At 34.9% G+C, this 26,576-nt stretch overlaps 1 protein-coding gene across 1 annotated transcript in view; it reads right to left on the reverse strand.

The window, feature by feature from the left end:
* Positions 1-3,017: 3,017 nt before the first annotated feature.
* SLCO4C1 (solute carrier organic anion transporter family member 4C1) overlaps positions 3,018-26,576 on the reverse strand; it is a 71,094-nt gene continuing 47,535 nt past the window's right edge. Inside the window, exons 7-13 of the mRNA XM_059175559.1 lie at positions 26,427-26,571; positions 25,820-26,015; positions 18,725-18,878; positions 14,564-14,754; positions 13,002-13,066; positions 12,027-12,164; positions 3,018-4,979 (exon numbers count right to left, since the gene is read on the reverse strand). Of these exons, the coding sequence (XP_059031542.1) occupies positions 4,819-4,979; positions 12,027-12,164; positions 13,002-13,066; positions 14,564-14,754; positions 18,725-18,878; positions 25,820-26,015; positions 26,427-26,571 (1,050 nt within the window). The 3' untranslated portion in view covers positions 3,018-4,818. The remainder of the gene's footprint in view (positions 4,980-12,026; positions 12,165-13,001; positions 13,067-14,563; positions 14,755-18,724; positions 18,879-25,819; positions 26,016-26,426; positions 26,572-26,576) is intronic.

Consider the following 26,576-nt stretch of genomic DNA (forward strand, 5'->3'; position numbering starts at 1 on the left):
TTGCTGACACTGTCTGGTAGGACCTCAGAGCAGACAGCTGTTATGGACAGAATCCCTTCAACACTGCTCTAAAATGTCACTTTTCATCGAATGAGAAGTTCTTATCTTCAGATGTTATGAATGAAGTTATTCTTCCGAGGCTTCCTTTCTGGGAATTTGGTCCCTAGGCTTAGGCCCAGGAATCTAATTCTGTGTTCCTTTCCTCCCTTACCATATTGGGGTACCTGCTCCAATCTGATGGGAATGAACTAAGAAAACACACAATTATGAAAGAGACACCAGCACACTTTCTTAGAAATATCCTCAACACCAGCAAGATCCCCTTTGAGCATTCTCATTAGACTTGGAAAGAACCAGCAATAGTTGTTCTTAAACACTGTTTCTTCTAATAATGGATTGGAAGAACAAATATTGTTAATATGTCTATGCTCCTAGAGCAATCTACACATTCAATGCAATCTCTATTAAGATACCATCAACTTTTTTTCATAGAGCTGGAACAAATAATCCTAAATTTTTATGATGCCAGAATAGACCCCAAATGCCAAAGGAAAAAAAAAAAAAAGAAAACCAAAGCTGGTGGCATCACGATGCCAGACTTCAAAGTGTATTATGAAGCTGTTATCATGAAGACAGTGTGGTACTGGCACAAAAACAGACACATAGATCAATGGAACAGAATAGAGAATGCAGGAATGGACCCTCAACTCTTTGAGGTTCTGCTATTTGATAAAGCAGGAAAGAATGTCCAATGAAAAAAGTCTCTTCAACAAATGGCATTGGGAAAATTGGACAGCCACATGCAGATGAATGAAATAAAAATAGACTCAAAAGGGAAGAAAGACCTCAATGTGAGACAGGAATCCATCAAAATCCTAGAGGAGAACATAGGCAGCAACCTCTGTGACCTCAGCTGCAGCAACTTCTCACCAGACATGCCTCTAAAGGCAAAGGAAACAAAAGCAAAAATGAACTATTGGGAGTTCATCAAGATAAAAAGCTTTTGCACAGCAAAGTAAACAGACAAAACCAAAAGACGACAGACAGAATGAGAAGATATTTGCAAATGACATATCAGATAAAGGGCTAATATCCAAAATCTATAAAGAACTTACCAAACTCAAAAAAAAAAAAAAAAGAAGAAGAAGAAAAAGAAGAACTAGAACTTATCAAACTCAATACGCAAAAAACACGTAATCCAATCAAGAAACAGGCAGAAGACATGAACAGACACTTCTCCAAAGAAGACATACAAATGGCCAACAGACACCGGAAAATTGTTCAAAATCACTCAGCATCAGGGAAATACAAATCAAAACCACAGTGAGATACCACCTCACATCAGTCAGAATGGCTAAAATTAACAAGTCAGGAAACGACTTGTTAATGTCACTTGCTAACTCACTTGTTGGTGAGGATGTGGAGAAAGGGAACCCTCTTACACTGCTGTTGGGAATGTAAGCTCATGCAGCTACTCTGGGAAACAGTATGGAGGCTTCTTAAAAAGTTGAATACAGAGCGACCCAGGGACCTAGCAATTACACTACAGATATTTACCCAAAGGATATAAATGTAGTGATCCAAAGGGGCACACACATCCCAATGTTTTTAGCAGCAATAGCCAAACTATGGAAAGAGCCGAGATGTCCATTAACAGATGAATGGATAAAGAAGATGTGGTGTATATATAAAATAGAATATTACACGGCTATCAAAAATTGAAATCTTTCCATTTACAACAGCATGGAGGGACCTAGAGGCTATTATGCTAAGCAAAACAAGTCAGAGAACAATAATTATCATATGATCCCATTGATGAGCAGAATTTAAGAAACAAGGTAGAGGATCACAGGGGAAGGGAGGAAAGATGAAACAAGACGAAACCAGAGAGGGAGACAAACCATAAGAGACTCAATCTCAGAAAACAAACTGAGGGTTGCTGAAGAAGGGTGGGTAGGGCGGGGTTAGGGTGACTGGGTGACGGACATTGGGAAGGGTATGTGTTGTGGTGGACACAGTGTATTGTGTAAGACTGATAAATCACAGACTTGCACCCCTGAAACAAATAATACATTAGATGTTAATAATAAATAAACACTGTTTCTAATATCAGTTCTTTCTGCAAATCAACTATATTGGGGCCTAAATTATATACAGTAAAATGTACCATTCTAATTCATATAATTCAACAATTACAAAAAGATATACTGACATCACAGAAAGTAGTTCTGCCATGTCCTCTTGCAAATGTGGTATTAACTATTTCTTTAATGCTAATTTGCTGGTTTCGATAATTTTTCTATAGATATTTGATATGTCAACATTTGAGAAGCTGGGTAAAGCTTATAGGATAATTGTGTGTACTATTTTTACAATTTTTTAGAAGTCTAAAATTGTTACAAAGTAGAGTTTAAAAAGGAAAGTCAAACTAAATCTAAAAAGAAAAAATTAAAATGCCAATTGAGGATGATTTTTAAAGCTGTTAATTTTATAAAAAACAGTAAAATGTTTTGATCCAATTTACCTTACAGTTTTTAAAAACAGACTGTCTTTTATTTATTTTGATCACTCATATATAATGTGTAAGTTAATGTTTATTGCATTAGGTACAAAAAATGCTACAGAAGCCTGGAATGTGTTATAGTGGGGTAAAGCACATTATCTCTAAAATTAAAGTCCAACCTGATTTCTTTAAAAATATTGTAGAGTGTTTTGCTAACCCAAGACAATTTAAATATAACCTTTCCAAAACACATTACTTTTGCAATATCAGACCATCTGCAACTGTATCCTACTCATATAAATCTTACATACCTCTCTGTCATACATGAAAACTACTGTATGGAACAATTTTAGTATATGTTTCATAATGAATGTGGTTTATATTGAATTAAATACATCTGCTGAGATACCAGAAATCACTGAGTTAAAATGCTTTCACCAAGTTCAAAAGTACACTGATTTTCCCTTTCCCAACCATCAAATGTGTGTGTATTCATAAACAGATACAAACCCCATTTCAAAATCTGTGCCATTTAATAAGGTTAAACACTTAACAATCTGGTACAAATATTCTCATTTTTAAAAAGATACATATATGCATTTTACATAATTGCTTAAATTAAAGACAATACTAAAAGAAAACAGCTAAAATCTTACTTATATTTTCTCCAATTTACATAGCTAAATCAATCGTATATAGTTCTTTCATGTGTAAGAGTTTTAGATTTTTATGTCCTACAATTCAGGAAATCTAAATATTAAAAATAAGTTTTAAGATATGTATCTAATTATGTACAAAAATCACCACAGGTCGATTCATAGATTCAAGCTTAATATAAAATTAATCATATCAATTGTGAAAAAATATACTATGAAAAATTTTGTTCTTAAGGTAGCATACCAACACATATAACCTAGTTGATCCAAAAGTATAAATAATATGTAGTGTCTACATTGCCCTGTCATGAAAGGAGGTATTCTTTGTAAATATGTATAAAAGTCTGATTTCTTTCAAGGATCAAAATTACTTTCACTTTACTCATTTTCATTAAAAATTTGTAAAAATGTATCATCTTACAAAATTGAGTACACTGAATAAAGCAAAACCCTTGAGAACTAAAAACCATTACAAATGTCCATTATAAGCAACTTGTTCAAACTATTTGTATATATAGGGTGACTTTTTTTTTCTTTTTTCTAATTTAAGTATGAACTTCAATGCTTTTCTTGATCAGTAAAATTCTTAACCAGGTAGAATTATTTGTTGTTGTTCACTGATCTATTTCCTCTACATTCTGAATAGACAAAGGTGGCTTAAATCTGAGCTGAAGACATGGAATGTTATCATGTTATCAGATATGTGAAACAGTTTATCTGTCGAATAAATGGATCCGTTAAAGAGTCAAGCAACCCTTAATACATGCCTTCTGTGAGCAAAGTACTATTTAAGGTGCTATAAATAATATACTAGGTAACAAGTTTTTTAAAATGAGAAAACTTAAATTACTGAGTTATATAAACACTGATCAACAGTTCATTAAGAAATCTTTTCATATATAATTGGCACTTTTCTTTATTGAATCTGGTACTTTCTTCTGGAGGACATATAACTGAATAATACTGCCTTAGAATCATTAAAGGAAAATGCTAAAAATAAGCAAGATTAGCAAATTACTTCCTGGAATTCTTGAGTTAGAGTGACAATATGTATATATAATGCTATTTCTGAACTCATTATATACTGGGACACAAAGAAGACAATCAACCTATATTTTAGTAGTTTAGTAACCTTCTGGGTGAAGGACAGACCAGTGTATAAAACTTAAAAACAAAAAAGCTGGTTTTAAATTCCTGAGTTTTCAGTAATAGTGCTTAAAAATCATCACATATATTTGATTAGTTTACATTTTTATACCACAAATTTTATAAATAAGCCCAAACTACTGACAATGATAATTAAACAAATTTCAAGAAGAAAAGAAATGTCATTTTGTTTCTAAAATGTAAACTTTTCGTTAATAATTGGCTTTTTTTTTTTCTAATTTAGTTTATTAGCTTGTTATTTCACACCTTGAAAATGGGAAGTGTGTGTGTGTGTATTCTGAGGCATTTGGTGGGCTCTGAAGGCACAGGTCTGTTTCTCACATTAAAACAAAAATAAACAAGTTCATAAATGTACAGAAAACACATTTAATTATAAATACCAACTTTTAAAATGTGATTGTCCATATTGGGTAGATAATGCTGCAATGGCAATGTGCACTCTTACAAATGATGGCCAATTTTCCAGCTATAATCTGGTCTCCATTTTCTGCTTCACTCCTCATATCCTATATTGCTGAGGTCACATTCTACTGAAACCGTACTCACAACTGGATTCTGATTTTCAAAAGATGCATCTGTGTCTAGTGGTGGCGGCTTATACAAGAAGACTGCAAACCCGTTGAAGAAAATGGTGATAGTTTTACAAGTAACACCTACATATAAAAACAAAAATTAATCATGCATTTAGGCCTTTAACTATTAACAAATGAATTGCTTTATTTTGTTTCTTTTTTTTTTTTTTTTGCTTTCTTCGATTCCATTTATAAGTGAAGACATATTATTTGTCCTTCTCTATCTGACCTATGTCATTTGGCATAATACCATCTAGGTCCATTTATGCTATCACACAGTAAGATTCCATTCTTTTTATTGCTGGATAATATTTCACTGTGCATATAAACCATATTTTCTTTATCCATTCACCTACCAATTGACACTTAGGTTACTTTCATAACTTATTATAAATAATGCTGCAATAAACATAGGGGTACATACATCTTTTTGGATTACTGTTTTTGCTTTCTTCATATAAATACCCAGGAATACCCAGAGGTAGAATTACTAGATCACATTTTATTTTTAATTTTTTGAGGAAACCCCATACTGTTTTCCATAGTGCCTGCACCAGTTTGTATTCCTACAAACAGTGTGTGAGAGTTCCCTTTTCTCCACAACCTCACCAATACTTGTTATTTCTTCTTTTTGATAATAGCCATTCTGATAGATGTGAGGTGGTATCTCATTGCGGTTTTGATTTGCATCTCCCTGATGATGGGTGATGGTATCTTTTCATGTGCCTGCTGGCCATCTGGATGTCTTCTTTGGAGAAATGTCTATGTGATCCTCTGCCTAGCTTTTAATTCAGGCTGTTTGCTTTTGTTGTTGTTGTTGTTATTGAGTTGTATAAGTTCTTTTTATAGTTTGGATATTAACCCTTTATTGGCCATCTCATGTCCATGTATCTTCTTCCATTCAGTAGTTTGCCTTTTCATTTAATGGTTTCCTTCACTGTACAAAAAGCTTTTCAGTTTGTTGTAGTCCCTTTGTCTATTTTTGCTTTTGTTTCCCTGGCTTGAAGAGATAGATCCCCCAAAATATTATTATTAAGGCTGCTGTGCTTACTATTTTTTTTTCTTCTAGGAGTTTTATGGTTTCTGGTCTTGCATTTAAGTCTTTAACACATTTTGAGTTCATGGCTGTGTATGGTGTAAGAAAGTGGTCCAATTTCATTCTTTTGGATGTAGCTGTCCAGTTTTCCCAGTGTGATTTATTGAAGAGACTGTCTTTTCTCCATTGAATGTTCTTGCCCCCTTAATTGTAGATTAATTGAGCATATAAATGTGGGTTTACTTCTGGGCTCTTTGGTGCAACTGTAAAAGGATTGTCTTAATTTTCCTTTCTCATAGTTTGCTGTTAGTACAGAGAAATGCAAAAGATTTCTGTGTATTAATTTTATATCCTGAAATTTCTGAATTTATTAGTTCCAATAGTTTTTTTTTGGGGGGGGGGGGAATTCCAATACTATGTAAAAAAAAAAGTGGTGAGTGAATATCGGTGTCATGTTCCTGATCTTAGAAGAAAAGCTTTTAGATTTTTACTGTTGAATATTATTTAGCTGTGGGTTTATCATATTTGGCCTTTATTATGTTGAGGTATATTCCCTTTATACCTACTTTGGTTAGTTTTTATCATAAATGGACATTGAATGTTTTTACTATTTTTGAGACAATCATATATTTTTTTTATCCTTCATTTTGTTAAGTCATGTGTCACGCTGATTTTTTTGTGGGTGTTGAACAAACATTGCATCCCTGGAATGAACCTCACTTAGTCAGCCTGTGTGATCCTTTTAATATATTGCTGAATTAAGTTTGATGTTTTGTTGAGGACTTTTGCATCTATGTTCATTAGGAATATTGGCTTGTAATTTTCTTTTTTGTAGTGTCTTTGTCTGGTTTTAAATGCTGGGCTCATAAAATGAGTTCCTTCCTCTTCTATTTTTTGGAATAATTTGAGAAGGATAAGTACTAAATCTTAAAATATTTGGTAAAATTCACCTACAAAGCCATCTGGACCTGGACCTGGACCTTTGAGGGAAGTGGTTTTTTTGTTTTGTTTTGTTTTTATTACTGGTTTAATCTCATTACTACCAACTGGTCTATTTTCTATACAGATTTCCAATTTCTTTAAGATTCAGCTTTTTTTTTTTTTCCCATAACTTTATTATAAAAGTCTTTAAGTCAGGTAGTGTAAGTCCTTTCCTGCTCAGTTTGGTTTTTTTTTTTTTTTTTACTTTTTTTTATAAACATATAATGTATTTTTATCCCCAGGAGTACGGGTCTATGAATCACCAGGTTTACATACTTCACAGCACTCACCATAGCACACACACCCCCATGTCCATATTTAAGATTCAGTCTTGAAGATTATATGTTTCTAGGAATATACCCATCACTTCTAGATTGTCTAATTTGATGGTATATAATTATTCATAATATTCTTTTATGAACCTTTGCATTTCTATGGTGTCCATTGCAATTTCTCATCATTTCTGATCTTATTTTTGGGCTCCCTTTTTTTCTTGATGAGTCTAGTTAAAAGCCTGTTGATTTTGTTAATTTTTCAAGGAATCAGCTCTCAGTTTCGCTGATCATGTCTGTTACTTTTTTAGTCTCTATTCCACTTATTTTTGTTTGGATCTTATTACCATCTTCCTTCTAAGAACTTTGGGCTTTGTTTTTTCCTCTTTTTCTAGTTCCCTTAAATATAAAGTTAGATTGTTTGAGATTTTTATTGTTTCTTAAGGTAGACCTATATCTGTATAACTATATATAATTTCCCTTTTACAACTGTTTTTGCAGCATTCAAAAAATTTTGGAACATTGTGTTTCCACTTTTATTTATCTCATGGTATTTTTTAAATTTCTCTTTTGGGTTTCTTCTTTGATCCCTGGTTGTTCAGTAGGATGTTTTTACATCTTCATATATTTTTGAACTTTCCACTTTTCTTCTTATAACTGATTTCTAGTTTCATATTTTTTGTCAGAAAAGATACCTGATTTAATTTCAATCTTCTAAAACTTATTAAGACTTGTTTTGTGACCTTGCATGTGATCTATTCTGGAGAATGCCCCATGTGCACTTGAATGTGTATTGTGCTGTTTTGGGATGGAATCTTCTTTATATATCTATTAGGTCCATCTAATCTATTTAAGGTCATAGTTACCTTATTGATTTTCTATCTGGATCATCTATCCATTGATCTAAGCGAGGTATTAAAGTCCCCCACGAGGGGCGCCTGGGTGGCTCAGTGGGTTAAGCCTCTGCCTTCGGCCCAGATCATGATCTCAGGGTTCTGGGATCGAGCCCCGCATCGGGCTCTCTGCTTGGCAGGGAGCCTACTTCCTCCTCTCTCTCTGCCTGCCTCTCTGCCTACTTGTGATCTCTCTCTGTCAAATAAATAAAATCAAAAATAAAAAATAAAAAAAAATAAAGTCCCCCACGAATATTGTATTACTGTTTATTTCTCCCTTTACTACTATTTCTCCCTTTACTATTACTATTACTATTTACTATTTACTATTTACTATTAATATTTGCTTTATAAATTTAGGTGCTATGTTTGGTTTACGAATGCTGTTGTGTTGATTCCTTTACTGTTATGGAATGCCCTTTTCTGTCTTTCATTACAGTCTTTGTTTTAAAGTTTATTTTGTCTGAGATAAGTATCACTATTTCTACTTTCTTTTCATTTTCTTTTTTTTTTTTTTTTTTTTTTTTTTTTAAAGATTTTATTTATTTATTTGACACAGATCACAAGTAGGCAGAGAGGCAGGCAGAGAGAGAGAGGGGAGAAAGCAGGCTCCCCGCTGAGCAGAGAGCCCGATGCGGGACTCGATCCCAGGACCCTGAGATCATGACCTGAGCCAAATGCAGCGGCTTAACCCACTGAGCCACCCAGGCGCCCTCTTTTCATTTTCATATAATGTCTATTTCTATCCCTTCATTTTCAGTCTGTGAGCATCTTTAGACTGTAAGTTACCTCATACAGGTAGCAGATGTAAGGGTCTTATTTTTTTATCCAGACCTTTTGATCATATACCCTTTGATTATAGAATTCAATTCATTTACATTTACAGAAATTATTGATAGGTATGTACTTCTTACTATTTTGTTAACTGTTTTCTGGCTGTTTTTGTAATTCCTCTCTGATCCTTTTTTATTCTCTTTCTCTCTACTCCTGTGGTTTATTTTCTTTAGTGTTTTGTTTAGATTCCTTTTTCTTTTCCTTTCTGTATTTACCATAATTTTTTAATGTGTGTGATTACCATGAAGTTCACATATAACATGTATATAACAGTCTCTCTTAAGTTGATAGTAACTTAATTTTGAACGCATTTCAAAACTTGATACTTTTATTCACACCCTCTATGTTTTAGATTTTTGATGACACATTTCATAACTTTTTTATATTCCCCTAATTATTGTATTTTAAATTACAATTTTGTCTTTTACCCTTAACACTTGTTTTTTAAGAGGCTTATCTACTACCTTTATTATTTATTTACCTTTACTGCTGAGATTTTTGTTTTCATGTTGTATTAATTAGTGTCTTTCTTTTTTAGCTTAGAGAAGTCCTTTTAGCCTTTCTCGTAAGGCCAGTCTAGTGGAGATGAGCTTCCTTAGAATTTGCTTACTTCGAAAACTCTTCATCTTTCCTTCAACTCTGAATGATAACTTTGTTGGGAAAAGTATTCTTGGTCGGCAGTTTTTTCCTTTCAGTGTTTTGAATATTATTCCACATCTTTCTGGTTTGTGTAATTTCTGCTGAAAAATCTGCTAATAGCCTTACTGGGTTTCCCTTATATATAATTTTTTTTCTCTTGCTGCTTTTAAGATTCTCTATTTGTCTTTACCTTTATCATTTTAATTATAATTGGTTTTGGTGTATTTATTTTCAGGTTCATCTTCTGTGGAACTCTCTGGGATTTCTGAACCTGCGTGTCTGTTTCCTTCTCTAGATTAGGGAAGTTTTTAGCCATTATTTCTTCAACAAATTTTTCTAGCCCTTTTCTCCCTCTTCTCCTTCTGAGGCTCCTGGAATTCAAATGTTATTCCACTTGATGCTCTCCCAGAGGTCCCTCAAGGTATCTTGTCTTTTAATTCTATTTTCATTCAGCTGCTTGAGTGTTTTCCATTGCTATCTTCCAGCTTGCTGCTTCTTGCCTCTAATTCATGCGTTCTGCTGTTGAACCCTCTATTTTTTAGTTCAGTTATAACTTAGCTTTGGTACTTTCTTATATTTCCTACCCTTTTGTTGAAGTTCCTGCTGTGTTCAACCATTTTACCCCCACAATTGGTGAGCAACTTTACAACCATTGCCTTGAACTCTTTATCAGGTAGACTGCTTCTCTCCATTTCCCTAAGGTCTTTTTTCTGTGATTTACTATGGTTTTTTGGTTTAGAATCTTTCTTCTCATTTTGCCTGTCTCTCTGTGTTTATCTCTATTCATTAGGTATAACGGTTAACTCTTTCAATCTTGAGGTAGTGGGCTTGTGTAAGAGTGTTTCATGTGGCCCCCAAAACAGTCTTCCCTCGCTACTGACCCAAACCCTCTATGGACATCCCTCATGGGGGCTGCATGTCTTCACTGTCTATAATAGGGACACACCTACTGTATGGGATAGATGAGGCTCGGGGTACTCAGCCAGCCCAGTTCTAGGTTGGTGGGCTGACTGGGTAAGGCAGGAGTTGGGATGTTTACCTGATTCAGTTGCGGCTTGTCTGCTACATTGGGAGGATGGAGCTCAGGGAACCTGCCCTCCTGTTTGCATCTTGGCTGCTGAATGGGAAGGATGGGGCTCAGAAAGCTTGCCTATCCTAGTTGTGGTCAGATCTCTGCACATGGTGGGAGGGGTGCAGAGTACTTGTCCAGCCTGGTTACAGTGCAAGGTGGACAGAGCATGCCCTTTGGTGCTAGCAGGCTAGAGAAAGAGCATGGAAATTGGCACTCACTGATTCTGTCACCAGCAAGTTAGGATAAGAGTACAAAAATGGTGCCCACCAGAGCTTGTGTTTCTGGATAAAGTCCCTGCATGTTCCTACCTCTCCAGAAGCCATTTTAAACTTACTAAGTGGGTCTTCTGTGCTTAAATTCTGGATACTCTTCATTCTGTTGCTTTTGTGCTGGATCTCAGGACACATGGTTTGCACACAAGGCCTATAAGAGTGGGATCTCTCTTCCCTACAGTTCCGTGTTTCTCTTGGTCTTAATCCCGATTGGTTTTCAAAACCAGATGCTTAGAGATCGTGTCTTCCCAGTGCCAGTCCTCTGGGTCAGCACGCCTGTTCTGTGACTCAATCCCTTCACTCATTAAGGATGTACTCTTCATTTTTGGGATCTCTCTCAATTGTGGAATTAACATGTCTGGGGTAAGGCATGTCTCTACCTTTCCTACCCTACTCTTTTGTCCTTTGTTATGTGGTGCTGTGTCCAGTGCTAAGATCCTTTTCTTTAGAAATTATTCTATATGTAGCTATAAATTTATTGTATCCATGGGAGGAGAGGAGTTCAGGGTCCTCCTGTGACCAACTTGAAACCTCTAACTCTATTTTTAATTTAAATATGTAATTTTTAGGTTGATTTTAAATTTTTAAATATTAACTCCTACAAAACAGGTACACTGGTCTACTTTCTCAGTCTTCATTGTCATATATTGCTTAACCAAAACTATCCAAAGTAGACTACCAAAAGCAAAAAGGGTTAAACATCACAGCTAACCTTTTAAACTATAAAAACATTTTTTACAATATGCTTTAGAGCCAAAGGATATTTCCTTACTTCAGTTCTAAGTGCTTTCCAAAGCCCAGGTACCTAGATAACAATCATTCCAGAGAGTTTCTCAGAATTGTCTGAGCTTTTTGTTAGATGTTCAAAAAAAATTTTGAAAGAAGTTGTTTAAAAGAAGTGTATGTGATTTTATAAAAGCTAAAATGTTATTCTCTTCTATTTTAGACTGAGTCTTACAACTCATTAAAGCCTTTCACAACTTGCCATGATAACTGATGTCTGCTTCAGAATTTCAGGGTAGCCCAACAGCATGGACTGAGCATTACAAAACTTAAGTAAGTAACAGTAAGACCTTTTTCTCTTGACATCATCAATTTAATCTAAAGTTATCAAGAAATTACCACTTACTTATGGCTACTAGCATATGGGCCATCTTGATGTTATTATAAATCCAGCAAGCTCCTCTAGCTCCACATTCATTAATATCCCACAGAATACATGTGCTGTCAATTGTGAAACCAAATATAATTGGTCCAGGTATTGTGCCTAGAAGAATTTTATGTGAAATATACAATCAGTAAATATTACAGTCTCTAATTAATAGGTTTTTATTATAAGTGGTCATAAATATATTTTATATAAACAATAATAAAAACTAATCTGCCCATATACAAATCAATCAGGTCATGTACAAGTAAAAGGGATAGAAAGAAATACAGATAAAACATTCTGAAATAATTATATAATTATTATATACTTCCAATCAATTCAGAAAGTAATTATTTACATTAAAAAAATCTGGTATTTATTGGGTTAACACTTAGCTAGGTATTTTAATCCACAGCCTTCCTAATTTAATGAATGTGCCTTTGAAATTAGTTATTCTACTTCTTTTTTAAGATTTACCTATTTATTTTAGAGAAATTGAGAGGGTGAGCACAGGGAAGCAGAGAGGAAGAGAAACTTTAGCAGACTCCTCGCTATGCTCAGAGCCTGACAGGGCTTGATCTCATGATGCTGAAATTATGACCCTAGCCAAAATCAAGAGTCAGATGCTTAGGGGCACCTGGGTGGCTCAGTGGGTTAAAGCCTCTGCCTTCGGCTCAGGTCATGATCCCAGGATCCTGGGATCAAGTCCCCCGCATTGGGTTCTCTGCTCCACTTACCAATCAGGTAAGTGAAAAGAAAGCCATTATTCTCCTACATGATATATAAACAATACTACATATTAAATATTAGAAAACAGCTTTTTTCAATGACAATTATATAGTTTTCCATGACATTTATATTAATTATTTTCTATGTACATACTGTGAGGACACCAATAGCACTAATGAACAAAAATAACCAACAGTCACCAATGAATTAAGAAAAACAGCATACCTAATAATCGAAGCAGCATAAACTGTATTCCCAATGCTAGGGACCGCTGCCTGTGATCAACACACCTGGAGATATCAAATACATGTTAAAGCAAAAGTGGCTGTATAGTATATTTACTCTTTGAGCAAATTTATTTTTATACCAGCGTAGCATTTCTAGATTAAAGTAAATTTTATATGCATGAAATAAACTATTTGTAACAGCTCATATACAGTTCAACCTTTTGGAGTTCCAAAAGAAGTTATAGAATTATAAAAGAAGAAAAATGACATGTGAACTAAAATACTACAAATACAAATAACAACAAAAGGGTCAAATAAAGTTTAACAAATGTATTGAATATACATGAATTGTATCAAATGTAAAAAAGAAACGATATTTATTAGTAAGAATTATTTTTAACTATCCCTTAAGTCACAAGCAAATAATTCCTACTCTAACTTACTAACTTTGAGACAGAAGTCATACCTACAGGATAATGTACAAATGTGGGTCAATGTAAAACAGATGCTGAGGCTCAATCTTATTTTAAGTAACGATTATCAACGATGAATGAAACGTGATGCTGGCACATAAGAGTTAGGAGAAAAGAGATCAACATGCAGTTGAAAGGTAATGCAGATAATTTTTCAAAAGTGAAGTTTTGGGGCGCCTGGGTGGCTCAGAGGGTTAAGCCTCTGCCTTCCGCTCGGGTCATGATCAAGCCCCGTGTCAGGCTCTCTGCTCCGCAGGGACCCTGCTTCCTCCCCTCTCTCTCTCTCTCTCTGCCTGCCTCTCTGCCTACTTGTGATTTCTCTCTCTCTGTCAAATAAATAAAATCTTAAAAAAAAAAAGTGAAGTTTAAAAAAAAAAACATTTTCTCAATTCTCTAAATAACTCCAAAGTCCACATGAGATCATCTTAACAGACAACTTAATAGCTTTTGACTGAATCTCTAATAAAATTTCCAATTGACAAACAATTTTGTGAAAAGGTAGTATGGGGGAACAAAAACTGAAGAGTAAAAACGCTAGAGTTTGTTAGGAAAGACTTAGAAAGGCTGATGAACTTAAGAAAGAGCAGACAGAAAATATTTTTATCAAGTGATGTAGAAGGAGAAAGAGCAACTTGAATGAAGCTCAGAGACTATTAAGAGCCGGGGGCGGTTAGCTTCTCATCCAGCAGAGCACTGTCTACAGAACGGCTGAATATCACCACACCTACTACATAAGGTAGGATTCTGTCATTCTGACTCTGACACAGGTGTAACGCACTGTATTTCCATCACGCTCAAACACAGTCCAACAGTTCAACTGAAGCCTCACGAAAGAGGCAGAGAAACAAAAGTCACGTATATTCCAGATAGGCAATATTAAGACATTTTCACATACATGATCATATTTAAACCTCATTCCTCTGGGGTTCAATGAAGTAGCTTTTCCAGGCCATGGAACTAATGATTTTATGAGAACCAAATTAATATTGGAGCCAATGGTCAAAAGAAGCCCAACTGAACCTTTGAGTCCATATTCTTTTCAACGACCACGTCTTAGGGATGGCAAATTTCACAATATAATACATACCTTAGGATGGACACAGTTATAGGAGTACCAGCCATAAATGTAAAGACAATTGTAGCAAACAAAATGCCAAGGAAAATGGGCAACTTTGCACATCGATTTTCACATTTTCCAGCTTTAGCTTCTAAATCAAAATTTGCCAGAGTAGGTGTCATTTCTGTATTTTTTGCAATACAGGAACAGTTGTAATATACCTAGAAATATTAGACAAGAAAATATTGAAAGTACGTATCTTGAAAACAGAAAACATATTTTTAAAGATCTATTTATTTGAGAGAGAGAGAGAGAGAACAATGGGGGAAGGGACAAAAGAAGAGGGAGAGAGAGAAAATCCTCAGTCTCCCAGCCGACCAGAGATCCCAACATAGGGCTCCATCCTAGAACCCTGGAATCACGACCTGGGCCAAAATCCAGAGTCAGCCACTTAATCGATGAGGCCATCGAGGTGCCCCTCTCAAAAACATATTTTATCATTTTAAGTTAGGTGCTCTCTAGAGATGGCAAACATTTTACATAGTCTTAACCTGTACACAACAAATGATGCTGAGAAAGAGTAATTAACTCTTGGTCATATTTATGGTCTGTATTTGAGTTTTGTGTTCATTGATTCAAATCATAACCTACTATTGACTATGACTTATAAAATAAATTGAAAAGAATATAACAATTACCAGATCTCATATTCTAGACTACTTTTAATGGATCATAATTGTTCAAATAGTTTTCTAATATAGACGGCAAAGAAGCATGTAGGGTGGCAATCTCACTCTCTGTCTTAGTTGGAAAGGAAAAACACTGTAATTTCAACAAGCCCCACAGTAAAATCAAGTAATATATTACAAGTCTCTAGGGGGGAAAAAATGCTACTTTCAACTAAACTACTACAACGTTTCTAAACTTTTAGTAATTGCTTTACTGAAAGGAAACTATATGCATTCTAAGATGACATATGTATGATAATAAAAAACTAGAAGTTATTACTTCATTATCCTGAATCCTATTTTATATGTAAATATAAAATATTAACTGTTTAATAAAAATATACATATAAATAATATAAAGTATTAAAAGGTAACATGTTAAAAGGTCACAAGTATCACTTTTATAGGGAAAGAACTGAGAGTTTTAAAAAGTTTGTAAGGCATAATTATTTTTTAAAAGTTTTTTACACCTCAATTCTATCCTTACTATAAATCTTTTTACAAGTTTAGGGCCCCAATAAAGTCAGAGTAAAGCTAAAGAAATCAAAGGGAAATGGTTCCTTTACTATTCTGAAGGCCAGAAACCTTTTCTCAGTGCTAAAGGCAATCTAAAGCTACTGGCACTGATTCAGGATGTCCAAATATGCAGATGACACTCCCAAAATGGAATTTTACATATTCAACTGGATAGATAAAATAATAAAGAAATACAGCCTTTTAACATTTTAAGAGAAAAGTATTTTCTATCTCAAAGTAAATTTACACCTCTCTTACATAAAAATATATACAATATTGTTTGCACTATAACTATACCTAGCTGTCAGTCAATATCTGTTTTGTTGTTTGGGTCACTAGTGTAAAATATAAGACTAATATTTTTGTGAACAAATGTACATAGGTATTTACTATATTATTAACAATGTATTTTGCCTATTTGAAACATGAGATTAAGAAAAAAAAATCCTGTGAAAAAATGAGTTGTTACATGGACTAAATGGACATGAGAAAGCCAGAATGAATAGAAAATATGGAAGTCAAAATAATCTGTTTTTCCTAAATAATCCCTAAAAGATTAATATGCTATTTAAGATGGTAATTATAGTATTTGAAGAAAAATATAAATATCAAATTAATCATATCAAAATAACCCATACCAATTAAAATGTGCACAGGCTATTAGATTGTTTTTCTTTTTGGGGGGGGTGGTTTCTGTATGCAGGGCAGTATTTGTGTCTGACATTTTCAGTTATGTGAGTAAAACCCTACAAATATCTCCTTGTTGTAATCTTTTTCTAAGTAGAGTTAGTCAATAACACTTCTTAACCATATTTTAGACACAAGAAAACAATACCTATATATCTGCCTCTCAAAGGAATATTTAGCTACCTTACACTTATTTCTGACTCTGTAATATGCATCATGCTCACTGGCAGAATTCGATTCCTTGTAACTGACACAAACACGTAATTTTCTCAGTCTGTTTTGAAACTAAAGCAATCCCAGATGTCTACTGGTTTGAAGAGGTCTACTGTTGAAGTCAACAGACTTGAGACCTCAAAAATCTTCCTGATCCCTTTTATTTTTCAGAGACACCTAATGGTAATGATCTAATTAGTTTAACCCAAGGATTAAAACTGCACATATGGCATCCACTTCTATTAGGTCTACCATGAGTCACCACAGACGTTTCTTCCACCATATTTTTCAATGTTCTTAGATGATCCTTTAAAAAATCTATAAGCCAGGTAATATGAAAAAAATGTACATTGTTTCTCATATTCTTAACTTCCTTCAGGAAGATCTAATCCTAGTAGGTTCAAACTTCCACTGTATTTATTACACATAAGACCATTAAAGCTATGTATGTATATGTACATGAACATACGTAGATTTGTGTATTTATGAACATACAAATGTGTTCAACCACACACACACACACACACACACATATCCATGTTGGTCTTAGAAGAAATTTAAAGTAATTTTATGGGTCATTTCAATTATCTATTTCTACTTATTTATATAGAAATCTTTTCTTGCAATCTTAAACTTCTCTTTATATGGGAAAACGAACGCCATTTCATTATTCACCATTTCAAATATTCAAGACTGTGCTGTTTTATCATATAATTCTTACATATCTTATTCATTGTGATGTCTTATATAATAGTATATATTTCCCTTATGTCTTCTTAAAGTTATCACATTATCCATTAATGCACATCATATGTACTATAAATAATCTGAATGTTATTTTTGCCCCTAATGCTTAAATTTAGCTAAGATGAAATCCAATAAAATTGGAGAAATTGGAGGGGGAGATGAACCATGAAAGACTGTGGACTCTGAGAAACAAACTGAGAGTTTTGTAGAGGAGGAGGATGGGGGTTGGGTGAGCCTGGTGGTGGGTATGAAGGAGGGCACTATTGCATGGAGCGCTGGGTGTGGTGCATAAACAATGAATCTTGGAACACTGAAAAAAAATAAAATAAAATTACAAAAAAAAATAAATAAATAAAACAGCTCACCAACCATAAAAAATAAAATTCTATTGGATTCTCTTAAACCATTTAACTGTTAAAAAAAAAATTCTATCTAGGTAAACTAATATAATTTTAATCTAGAATTAAAAATAAATTTGTATTTGAAAATTAATGATATGAGTATTTTAAAATGAATCCATGGTACATCAAATAAAAGCCACAAATATTTACTATGCTTCTATTATTATATACATGATATTTAGTAAGAATAGACATTCTCTGACTTCTAGGAGCATAAAGTATGGCTGAGAAAAAAATAAAACTATAAAAATGTAAATATTTCACTACTATCAGAAGTAATGTTACAAAGATGAATGTGAATAACTGAAAAATTGATTTTTTCACATTAGGAGTGTCTGAGATACAAAGGAAGAAGAGTCTTTTTCAGCTGTGTGCTCAGGGACTTAAGATACATACACAGAAGGGCACTTGAGTGGCTCAGTGGGTTAAAGCCTCTGCCTTCGGCTTGGGTCATGATCCCAGGGTCCCGGGATGGAGCCCCACATCGGGCTCTACGCTCAGCAGGGAGCCTGCTTCCCCCGCCCCACCCCCGTCTGCCTCTCTGCCTAGTTGTGATCTCTGTCAAATAAATAAATAAAATCTTAATATATATATATATATATATATATATATATATATATATATATATATATTAAAGTAAGAATGCTTTGCATGAACTCTACCCTCTTAACAAATTTAAAGCATACATTATTATTGATAATAGGTGCAATGTTGTACAGCAGATCTCTAGAGTTATTCATCTAACTAGACTGAAACTTTATGTCTGGCTTCTGAATGAAGGAGTAGCGTGAGCAAGGGAAGATCAAGCCCTACATAATTCCACTAGAGGGATAAAGATGGCTATCTATACATATACAAACACACAGCCTCATTAAAGCAAAGCAGAAGACACAAGTTACCTTTAGATGTCTTTTTGAAATATAATTTTTACAACCTGCAAAGCAGGGAGAAAAATACTGGATTCCATCTCCTCCACAGACGGGATAATAATAAGATCGCAGGCAGTTACAATTACTATTACAAGGAGCAGTCAAGTTTCCCAGTTTTCCTGTCCTGTTGACAAGAAATGAAATAAAGGCAAATTACCTATGTTATAACTTTTAATGAGCAGTTCAGAGCATTGCTATATCTTGCCGTTCCACCAATTATTTATTTACTTGCTCAACACATATTTGATTACTTAACAAATAAAACAAACAAAATATCTGCCTTTTCACATAGAATTTAATTTCTTATGGGAGAGAGAGAGGCAGTATAAACAATACTTATATAATGTATGTCAGTGATAAGAAAAATAGGCAGGGTAAGCAAATAAAACAATGTTTCTCCTTTGGCACTAGATTATTTTTTTCAAGAGGTGGTGGGGAAGAGAGGGATGATTTTGTGGATTGTAGGATGTTTAGCAGCATCTCTGGTCCTTACACACTAGATGCCAGTAGTATCCCTCAGTTACGACAACCAAAAGGTCTGCAAACACTACCAAATTCCTCTGGGGTGTTGGCAAAATTTTAAAACTAGCAGGATGATATTTGCAAATAACAGTACAGACAAAAGGTTGATATCCAGGATCTATAAAGAACTCCTCAAACTCAACCCACACAAAACAGATAATCATGTCAAAAAATGGGCAGAAGACATGAACAAACACTTCTCCAATGAAGACATACAAATGGCTCTCAGACACATGAAAAAATGTTCATCATCACTAGCCATCAGGGAGATTCAAATTAAAACCACATTGAGATATCACCTTACACCAGTTAGAATGGCCAAAATTAGCAAGACAGGAAACAACACGTGCTGGAGAGGATGTGGAGAAAGGGGTACCCTCTTACACTGTTGGGAATGCAAGTTGGTGCAGTCACTTTGGAGAACAGTGTGGAGATTCATTAAGAAATTAAAAATAGAGCTTCCCTCTGACCCTGCAATTGCACTATTAGGTATTTACCCCAAAAATACAGATGTAGTGAAAAGAAGGGCCCTCTGTACCCCAATGTTTATAGCAGCAATGGCCACGGTTGCCAAACTGTGGAAAGAACCAAGATGCCCTTCAACGGACGAATGGATAAGGAAGATGTAGTCCATATACACTATGGAGTATTATGCCTCCATCAGAAAGGATGAATACCCAACTTTTGTAGCAACATGGACAGGACTGGAAGAGATTATGCTGAGTGAAATAAGTCAAGCAGAGAGAGTCAATTATCATATGGTTTCACTTATTTATGGAGCATAATAAATAACATGGAGGACATGGGGAGATGGAGAGGAGAAGGGAATTGAGGGAAATTGGAAGGGGAGGTGAATCATAAGAGACTATGGACTCTGAAAAACAACCTGAGGGTCTTGAAGGGGTGGGGGGTGGGAGGTTGGGGGAACAAGGTGGTGGGTATTAGGAAGGGCATGGAGCACTGGGTGTGGTGCAAAAACAATGAATACTGTTACACTGAAAAGAAATTAAAAAAAATAAAATGACTATTAAAAGTTAAAAAAAAAGAGTGTATGTACTGAAATGAGCACTGAGTAATATATAGAATTCTTGAATTACTAATTGCACATCTGAAACTAATATAACAATGTATGTTTATTATGTTGGAATTAAAATTTAAAAAAAAAACTAAAAATACTGAATAAAGGTTTGTAAAATACACACACACACACACACACACACACACACAAAACAAAAAACTAGAAGGATGAGTAAAATTATGGCATTCAACATAGTCATTTTATCAGTGGGAAAATTAGGGCCCTAAGAGATTATGTTACTTTTCTGTCTTTGCCCAAATCCTGGTTCCCAGGCTCAGTTGTGCTCCGCGCTGCTTCTTAATAGGATGTGATATCTTTGGTAAGGTAAAGGGTTACCTTAAAAAAGACATTTCTCCAGTTCTTACTTATTCATTCACTCAACCAATAAACACTGAGCAAATGCTGGGCCCTATGTTAGGTATCAGGAATACAAAGCTGAGTAAGGTCCTCAAAGATCTCACAGTCTGGGAGCAGAGATGGACACAGATAATTACACACACTAACATGGTTGAGTAGTTACAGGTATTTACAAAGTGTACTTTAGAAGTACTGAAGAAGGTCAAGGCAAAGTCTGGGTGAGTGTCTTTAGGAGCTTCTCTCTGAGCGAGTCTTAAATGATGAGTAACGGCTGGATAAATGGGGAATGTGTAGGATACTTAGGGAAGCTGGTACGAAGGTGTAAAGGTGAGAAATAGCATCCTCTACGGACAAATATGAATGATGCCTGAGGCAGTGAATGATCGGAAATGTAGCTAGAGGGGTCAGGGACCAGATTATTGGGGGCTTTAATCTATTTTTGAAAAGTAATCAAAATAGTTTCACACTGGGAAGTGATACCGTCAAAAGCACGTGTTAAAGAAAGAACGCCAATAGTGACACGGGGTAATGAAATTAAAGGAAGGAGACAAATCACAACATCCCAGGCACTAAGTTATGACAATAGACAACATGCAGGAGAACCAAAATAGAACACTTGATTAAAGGAGACAGATTTGAAAAACATCCTGGATGTAGAATCATCCAAAAGATGAGATGCACGATTTGGTATTTTAAGATGGGAACAGGATGAAACAGTTGAGAGCGACTTCTACTGTCTAACTTGAGTGTTTTGCAGTTTTATACACATTGAGGTTAAGAGTCTTAAAATTTGGCGAAGAAATCTGGCCTGCAGCTGGATATTTTAATATTGTTTGCATAGAGATGTGGCTGACGCCGTGATAATGGTAAGATCAGCCATATGAGGAGCACAGAGAGAGAGGAGTACAGAGGTCTCAGGAGTCTGCTTACTTCATGAATACACAGTGAGCTCCAACGATGTGCTAGACTCTACTTTAAGTGATGGAAATAAACCTAAAAGAAATAAAGAGAGACAAAGAGAGAGAGAGAGAAAGGGAGGGAGGAAGAAAGGGAAAAGGCAGGCGGGGGTGGACAGAAGGAAAGGGATAATAAAACCCCTCTTCATAGAAACCCTGAAGCTACAACATGGGGGCTTAAGTGGGTAGGAGAAGAATCAATGAAACAAGATGGGATTGGGAGAGAGACAAACCATAAGTGACTCTTAATCTCACAAAATAAACTGAGGGTTGCTGGGGGGAGGGGGTTGGGGAGAAGGGGGGTGGGATTATGGACATTGGGGAGGGTATGTGCTTTGGTGAGTGCTGTGAAGTGTGTAAACCTGGCGATTCACAGACCTGTACCCCTGGGGATAAAGATATATGTTTATAAAAAATAAAAAATTAAAAAAAAAAAAAAAGAAAGAAACCCTGAAGCTAACTTCCTTGCACTGGAGGTCAGAATCAGTAAAGAGGGCTTCATCTAAAGATCAGAAGGTAATAACTGCTCTATTAGAAAGCGAGGGTATGTGAGGGGTAGGTGGAGAAGAAGGAACTCATGAAAGAAACAGACTGAAGGACACAAAACACATTGGAAGCAAATCAGGGGAAGTTTGAAGGAAAGGTGATCAAAGAGCAAACTCCTAAATAATTTGTCACTCTGCCTGGAGTCTCTTCTCCTGATTGATTCCACGGGCTGCTGCTAGATTTCTTTGTCAAGCACTCTTTTACTCACAAGAAAAAGCAGTCTGGTATTCCTACAACTAGCTTACTGTATAGGTATACAAGTACAGCGACGAGAAAAATACTATCCCTTCAATCCTAGAAACAGCCTCTATACATTTTCTTTTCAATTTTTTAAAAAGTTATTTATATTTATTTATTTATATATTTGTCAGAGAGAGAGAAAAAGAGAGAGCAAGCACGTGCACAAGCAGGCAGAGTGGCAGGCAGAGGCGGAGAGAGAAGCAGGCTCCCCGCGAAGCAAGAAGCCCAATGTGGGCCTTGAGCCCAGCACCCTGGGATCATGACCTGAGCCAAAGGCAGAGGCTTAACCGACTGAGCCACCCAGGTGTCCTGAGCCGCTATACATTTTTAAATTTAAATTTTCCAATATATAATTCTCACATTACCAATGACTACTGAGAACATGAAAATATAAAATATGATGAGAACTTCAGTAGAAACAGAGAAATGCAGCATATATTCCTTACTTTCAAGGCTATATAAGCCACCGAAGCCTACATATTTTCTAAAGATGTACTGCCTGAGATAAAGGGGGAACTATTATTAGGAAAAAAACCAATGCTTGCAAAGTTTATTAAAGGGTCTTAATAGACACATAGTATTTTTTAAAAATATAAAATATTTTAAATTATAAAATTTTTGAGTATTTAAAACATAGCATGTGTATAAATGCAAACATCCATATATATGAGTAACATGTTTGTCACAAATAGAATTTAAATGTTAATTTCTTATTCAAATCCAAACTATTCTATAATTAGGCCTCTCCCATAAGCAAAGATTCCCCTAAACCTATTATAACATCCTAATAGGTATGCTTCTTTAAGGTGCTGTTTCATATAAGCAAAGACCAGATATATAAAAAATACTATGTGTACTTACTACAGTATTTCATATTTTATGAGGTTCCAAGTATAAAGTAAAACAAAATCACCACCACTATGGGAACTTTTAATAATTAACAGATTCTAGAAACGACAGTCTCCTTCAATTGCTGTGCCCATATTAAACATTTAAGAATGAATTTATGTAGAATATTATAAATACTAATAGTATTCCCTGAAATAATCAGTATTGTTGATTTTAAGTTATATATATATATATATATATATATATATATATATATATATATATCTGTTTGACGGGGTTTTCAATGAACTTATCGATAAGCCTAACTCATTAATTCAGTCAAAAAAGCAGTTTTTAACCAGCTGTGATTACACGGCAAGGGCAAAAATTCGCATTGCCTCACTCTACTAGAAACTCTACATTTTCATAACTTCTTTCTTCCACTAAGATTCTTAGTCTATTCTTCTTCCAAATATACTTTTTCATATACATGTGTTTCTTGGATGAGACTATACTGACTAGCTGCCCATGCTGCGTACATTTTAATATATAGCACACAGAGCTAAAACTGAGAATTTGGGACCACAGAGACAAAACAATCTGACAATGACTCATCTCGTTTGTGACATTAAATTCTGTCTCTATCTATATTTACACCTAAACACACACACCCCCCCTCCAGCTGACACCTTCTCACTTGTCTTCCTTCCTGTCCATAGACTAAGGACAACTTGACTGGTAGTAATTCGTGTTTAAGGCTGAAAAATATCAAATAGATTCACATCTACGTCATTTATTTTTCAAAGTGATTAACTAGTGCTAAACTTTCTAGAACTTTCTGTTCTTCTAAAAAGAACATACAAAAAACCAGTGGTTTCTTGGGATATGCTTGGGCAAAGTTTGTAGGTGTGAAAGGTCTGCAGAGCTCACCTCTATCCACCTTTGGATATTGTCAGGTACTTTTTTATTTATAGGCACATGACTTAAGTCCCATTCAAACTGGTAACTGAACCTAGCCTTTACTTTCTAGCTTTCATCGCTAACATATTCCCTTTGCCTCTCTCTCTTCTCAAAGCTCTTTTTATCCTTCAAGGATATTTAAGCCCATACCCTTCCTGAATCTTATTAAATGGAACTGAAAAGCTCTCTTTCTTTTGAATTTCATGGCCCTTTGTATGTCTCCCATTACCTAATGCATTGTTCATTTACCATTTTGTTTCCCAATCTCTCCAGCTACATTGTAAAACTCCTTTAGAATACAGATTCTGTCAAAAAGGTCAGCTAGAGGATGGAGTCAACAAATGTTGAATAAATGTAATGGAAATGAACTTAACATTGCTCAGCATCTCAATGTAGACAGAAATGAACAGCAGCTACAAATCTTAATCGCTACTGGCAAACTCATCCAAACAAACTACATTCTGTTTAAGTTATCAGAATGCCATATTCTACAAAACTGTGGAGTCCTTGACCTGGATGGATTGACAGTTCACTCATCAGCCTCAAACACATGCAATGAAACAAAGCAGCAGGCTATAAATACACCACTGTGCAATGCCCTCCTGCCTGATCCCCTAACTCACGGTTTAGGATTTCAAAACCAAACAAACAAGGCAAAGAAAGATAAAATGATCACACCACTTATAAGTGAAAACATATTTACAGGTCAGAACAAGAAGAAGCCATTTATTTCTCTATGATAAACATGAACTCCTATAGGAGAAACATTCATATATACATAAGAAACAGTAATCATTACTATAACCTCAGACTACCTCCATTTTAATCTCTCTCCTAGACTATTTTCAACCTACCTAATACATGAATTTCATCATAGGGAGTCACCTCTATTTTTAAAGACTTAAATCAATAGCAACATAAAATGTGAAATTCTCCCTAGAACGTGAATCCCTTCAGGGGATTCAAGATTCTGTTATATTCATCTCTGTATCCCTGAACATAGTACCCAGGATGGAATAGATGCTCCTTAAAATTGCTCTCCGAATAAATACCCAACATTTAGTAAGATGTCAATTATCTAAATGAAACAAAACAAACTTACATTTTTTTTAATAGGAGAAAGTCTTCCAATTTAAATAAAGACGATATTTCATTATTTGATTCAAGAAAGCAAAGACTTAGAAATATGCACATTGTGTAGATAAGGGTGATTCCATCATACTAAATGGGAAGAGGAAGTAAAAAGGACATGCTGATGAAAAAACTGGGCAAGAGCGCCAGGGTGGCTCAGTTGGTTGGGCGACTGCCCTCGGCACAGGTCATGATCCCAGAGTCCCAGGATCGAGTCCTGCATCAGGGCTCCCAGCTCAATGGGGAGTCTGCTTTTTCCTCTGACCTTCTTTCCTCTCATGTTCTCTCTCTCTCTCAAATAAATAAATAAAATCTTTAAAAAAAAAAAAAAGAACTGGGCAAGCTCCAGTTATATTTCAATAAAGAACAGATGTAATTATTATTAAAAAAAAATGCACATTGTTTATTACCCTGATATTAATACCAAAAACACTGAAATATATTTACCCATTATATAATTCAGACACACCAGCAAATGGCTCATTTTCACAGTTGGCATAAACAAATACAAAACTCAGTGCAAATGCAACTAAAGATGTGAGCAAAGCAAACTTCATTGAGTTTTTACATGTCATTTTGAGCTTTGAAACAAGGATACCACCTAAAATCTGACCAAGAGCGGCTCCAGGAATTAAAACAGCCCCTGATGAGAAAAAAAACAAAACACAGAAAGTAAGAACACATACAAGTGTACTCAGTTACTCAGATGACAACTGGAAAACAAGCAAACATCAAAAACAAGTATTGTTTTAACATATGACTTACTACCACATGATTTAGAAACCTATGAATAAAATAATGGTTATGTCAAGAGATTAATAAAATTAATATGCTGAATATTAAGATCACCAAATATTCTCTTTAGCTACACAGCCTCTGTATTTCTCATTCATACAACAGACTAATATCAGAAAATCAGAAACTTGTATCAAAATCAGTGGGGTTTAAATTTTAAAAAGTGGGGCTATCCAGAGTATACACTATTCTAACAAGCACTTAATGTGGTAAAGTAAAATTATTCGATTAAACTCGAATAAAGAGGAAAATGGTTTACCTGCAAGGGTGGCTGCAAAGCTGGAAGACAATCCAAACTGATTTTCTATAAATTTAGGTAAAAATGTAGCAAACCCAGTAGTAATTAAGGCTTCCGAAGAAGTTGAAATAACTAAACACATAAAGACAGCATTCCCCATCAAATTCTAAG

This window comes from Mustela lutreola, chromosome 5 (genome assembly GCF_030435805.1).
Source record: "Mustela lutreola isolate mMusLut2 chromosome 5, mMusLut2.pri, whole genome shotgun sequence".
In the NCBI taxonomy this organism is placed as follows: Eukaryota; Metazoa; Chordata; class Mammalia; order Carnivora; family Mustelidae; genus Mustela; species Mustela lutreola.